General features: G+C 39.1%; 1 protein-coding gene across 1 annotated transcript; it reads left to right on the top strand.

Annotated features, from left to right (window-relative positions):
• The first annotated feature begins 2,295 nt into the window (after positions 1-2,295).
• Positions 2,296-4,489, top strand: LOC134219119 (probable 4-coumarate--CoA ligase 1). The gene is made up of 3 exons (XM_062697808.1): positions 2,296-2,858; positions 2,924-3,049; positions 3,447-4,489. The coding sequence occupies exons 1-3, from the start codon at positions 2,323-2,325 to the stop codon at positions 4,468-4,470; spliced, it is 1,686 nt and encodes a 561-aa protein (XP_062553792.1). The 5' UTR covers positions 2,296-2,322; the 3' UTR covers positions 4,471-4,489.
• Positions 4,490-4,708: the final 219 nt, after the last annotated feature.

Below are 4,708 nucleotides of genomic sequence, written 5' to 3'. Positions count from 1 at the left end.
GGTTCCAATTAATTGGTCTAGCGAAGCTAAATATTTAGGACTTCTGCTAGATCAAAATTTAACTTTTAAAAATCACATTGAAGGCCTTCAAGCCAAATGTAACAAATATATTAAGTGTCTATATCCACTTATAAACAGAAAATCAAAACTTTGTCTTAAGAACAAACTTTTGATTTACAAACAAATATTTAGACCTGCCATGTTGTATGCTGTGCCAATATGGACTAGTTGCTGCAATACCAGAAAGAAGGCACTTCAGAGGATTCAAAATAAAATTTTGAAAATGATTCTGAAGTTGCCTCCGTGGTATAGTACCAATGAACTTCATAGAATTTCTAATATTGAGACATTGCAACAAATGTCTAACAAAATAATTTCCAATTTTAGACAAAAATCGTTGCAATCTTCTATTGCAACGATTAGCTCCTTGTACCCTTAGTATAAATTAGGTTAGGTTTAGTTTAAGTTAAAAACATTGTAATTCCTACATGGTTCAATTAAACCAGAGGAAAAATCCTAACTGCCAGAGGCAATTGAAATGTATTAATAATAACTAAAAAGTAACATATCAAATAAGGATGATAGTGTTAAGAAAACACGGAACACCTAGTCTAAGAGATGAATGCATGTATTAGATGATATTTAGCAAATAAAATTAGTTAAAAAAAAAAAAAAAAAAAAAGTGGTTAAAACTTAGACCAAACCATGACATGTTGATTTGAGATAGGTAAACAAACATTCTTTGATTGATTTAGAGTACTCAAAATATCGTCCTTTGGACTTTGTAGTCGGTTTGACATTAATTGGCCCTGTAAGTAAATAAAATTGGGGCCCTCCTCAGCCGTGTGGTAAGACGCGCGGCTACAAAGCAAGACCATGCTGAGGGTGGCTGGGTTCGATTCCCGGTGTCGGTCTAGGCAATTTTTGGATTGGAAATTGTCTCGACTTCCCTGGGCATAAAAGTATCATCGTGTTAGCCTCATGATATACGAATGCAGAAATGGTAACTTGGCTTAGAAACCTCGCAGTTAATAACTGTGGAATTGCTTAATGAACACTCAGCTGCGAGGCGGCTCTGTCCCAGTGTAGGGATGTAATGCCAATAAGAAGAAGAAGAACCAATAAAATTGTTCTGTTTTTCATGCCGTAATTCTTGATTCCGGCGCCCCCCTGAGGGCTGGCGCCCTTGGCGCGTTATATACCGATCGACTCAGCTCGACGAACCGAGGTGATGTCTGTATGTGTACAAATTTTGTAGACACAGTTTTTGGAACTTAGCATTACCCGATTGACTTGCAACAAGTTGCATTCGACGGGGAATGCGGTCCAATTGTTTTCTATTGAAAATTGGTCCGATCGGATATTGCATTTCTGAATTATAGAAAAAATAATTCCCCTTGGAAAAAAAAAATGAAAAACAATTTATTTTTCGAGAATGGTGGCAATGCATAGTAATTAATGCAAAAACATGCAAAATGATAGAAAATGCGATTTACTCCCGTAATGTGCTTTTTTGACCATTCTTATGTGATTTTTTAAATACATTTTACGAAGCACGAGAAAGGCAACATCGCCGCTAGGTGGATTATTCTGGGTTTTTTTTAAATCTCTCCGTATTGATACAGAACTCATCTGGTGACATTATCCCAATGTTTGTAATCAAATTTTAGCTGGAAATATTCGCTCCCTAATACACGATCTAATGAATGAGCCTCAATGTTGTTTAATTTGACCAGTTATCTTGCTAGGTCCAAATAATACAAGCAGATTATTATTGCTTGGAAGCACCCAAGGAGGTATGTTCATAGTTCGCAGCTGATAAGGTGGATTTGTATTTTAAGTGACTTGCTGTCAATTTTAAATTTTCTCTTTTGTTTTACTCGTACAACAAAATTGTACTGAAAGGCAATAAATTTATTCGTATAGCGAAAAGTTCCTGTGAAAATAAAAAGATTAAGTTTAATTGACTGTTCAATCCAGTAAGACAAATTGATATATGGATGATTAAAACTCCACTCCGTGAGAAACTTGATCAACTTAAAGCAGTTCATTTGAAATTTTTCCGATGTTAAACTTGACAGTTGTTTTGGCTCACTAAGAGAAATGCATTATTCCCATTAGGAGAATAAATCAAATTATTTGATGAACAATGACTTTCAAATTCAATATCAGCCTCCCGTGCGTATCACATGTGAACTAATCGTCGAGCCATATCTCAGAGATACTGAAGTCAGCGTGATAAGTTGATTTCATTGCAGCTATAAATGGCTTGTTCAATATTATTGTCGTCAAAAGAGCATACTTACCTCGCGCATAGTTACCATGTCGTCCGCGTACGATCCAGAGAAAAAAATTTGGTCCGGCGTTAAGCTGCCGGGCCCGTTTAATCCGCAGGCGAATTTGGGTCAACTGATCCTGAATACACTGGAAAGAAATCCGTCTATGGTGGCTCAGGTCTGTGTGGAATCCGGAGTGGAGTTAACATGCGAGGAGATACGACTCCGAGCCATTCGAGCTGCACAGAATCTGACCAAGCTGGGGTACAAGAAAGGTGACATGATTGGCTTTGCTGTGAGGAACCGAGAGAATGTTGCGCCACTGGTTTACGGTTGCTTCCTAATTGGAGCTCCGATCAATTGCATTGATCCGGATTTTACGATAAATGACATTGCGCACATGTTTCGCATCAGTAAACCGGTACTGGTGGTTGCCGATAGAGATAACGTGGAAACCGTGAAAAGTGCTTGTCGTGATGCTGGAATAAGCCCAAGGTTTTTATTAGATAGTGACGACTGTAAACAGGACGATATATCTATTTTGGATGTAATTAAGGAGACGGGAAGTGAACAGTATTATTTGTGAGTTATCCAAGACTCGCTTCTCGAAGAATGTTAAAATATGCTTAATTCGTTTTACTTTCCAGCCCTCAATATCTCGGTGACTCGGAGAAGCTTGTCGCAGCTATTCTATGCTCATCCGGAACAACTGGAATGCCGAAAGGAATCTGTTTATCACATGCACAGCTCATTCACCAGACTGCCATGATATGGTAAAAAATGGGTACACCCAGTTCTTTTTTTACACGGGTGGGTTTTAGTTAATTATGGTCTTTAGCGTTGATGAAACTATGAGTTAACCCCATGAAAAAATTCACAAAAAATCAAAGAAAATTCAGGTGGTATTTAAAAAGCTGTGAAAAATCAGGTTAACCGGGAAATTGAAGAATACCAACCGTGTAAAAAAAATATTGGGTGTATTATGAAATGCCTTTCCCGTGCATTGAGAAATTGTATTTAACTAACTCTTTTACGAATACATAGATGTTTCTATAATTTGTTTCAACCTAATTATGTTCAGTCCAAATATGAGTACCATTCCGCTCCAATGCACGACAAGGACTCTATCATAACGAAGTGGATTAACCTGCTTTTATTTTCTCCCACCAGCAACCTTCACTTGTACAAGATTCCGTTCTCGTTCAGCTCTCTTTACTGGGCCTCCGGATTTTTCCAGTTGATTCAGTGCCCGTTTAACAGCGCCACGCATTACATATCAACCCGTCGTTTCAGCCCTGAGGCATTTTTCGAAATCGTAGAGAAGCAAGCTCTCACAACCATGTTTTGTCCCCCTGCGCAGATGACGATGATCCTCCAAAGCCCTCTGTTGTCAAGAGCGAACTTGTCTAGTCTGAAGAGCATTTTCAGTGGAGGGGGATTTGTTTCAACTGGACTACGTAAGTCTTTTGAGAAAATGGTTCCTTCGTGCACTGTTGGTGTAGGGTATGGAACATCTGAAATCGGATATGTCTCTTCGGATGGATTTGGAGGAAAACCGCGGGAAGGATCCGTTGGAACTTTGGCGCCAAACATAGAAGCAAAGATATTGAATGACGATGGCAATCAAGTGGGCGTCAATGAGCAAGGAGTCCTCTGGTTTAGATACCAAATCAAACCAATAGGCTACCTGTACAATCAAGAAGCAACCGACGAAATAATGACCGAAGACGGATGGGTGTGCAGTGGAGATATTGGGTACTTCGATAAGGATTGTTTCTTGTTCGTGGTGGACAGAAAGAAGGAAATCATCAAATACAAAAACTACCAAATATCACCGGCAGAGATTGAAGCCGTCATTGAGCAACTTCCGGAAGTGGCCCACGTGTGCGTGGTGGGATTGGTCGACTCGGTTCAGCACACTGACTTACCGACTGCAGTGGTTCAGCTTCGGCGCGACTGTACGCTAAGTGAGGCAAGTATTGTCGACCTCGTAGCGGCAAAGTTAGCTGACTTCAAGCATCTCCGCGGTGGGGTGTTTTTTGCGGATGAATTGCCAATGACCAAATCTGGTAAGCTTCAGAGGTACGAGATACGAAAGTATGCAGAGAAAAGAGCGGCATCCAATAGTGTCGGAAATAGAGTGTCCGACACCGTGAAGCTTTTGGAAAAGTTTATTTCTAGTAATGGTAAATAAATGCTGGTTAAGCTAAACTATGCAAAATGCAGTATCAATCATACAGAATTAAGTTTTTACACGAATTTTTTCGCTCGTATTTTCGATCGTGTGACTTAAATTTGCCACTAAAATCATCGCAATATGTTTCAAAAAATCCTAAATAATTCAAAGATAAATCGCACGGTATTTACAATGTGTTAAACATTTGGGATGACCGCAGAATTGAAAAAAAATGTGAGTTGTGTAAAAACAGAAT

Source organism: Armigeres subalbatus, chromosome 3 (genome assembly GCF_024139115.2).
Source record: "Armigeres subalbatus isolate Guangzhou_Male chromosome 3, GZ_Asu_2, whole genome shotgun sequence".
In the NCBI taxonomy this organism is placed as follows: domain Eukaryota; kingdom Metazoa; phylum Arthropoda; class Insecta; order Diptera; family Culicidae; genus Armigeres; species Armigeres subalbatus.
The sequence above is the reverse complement of the archived record's forward strand: the minus strand, read 5'-3'. Positions and strand labels throughout refer to the sequence as shown.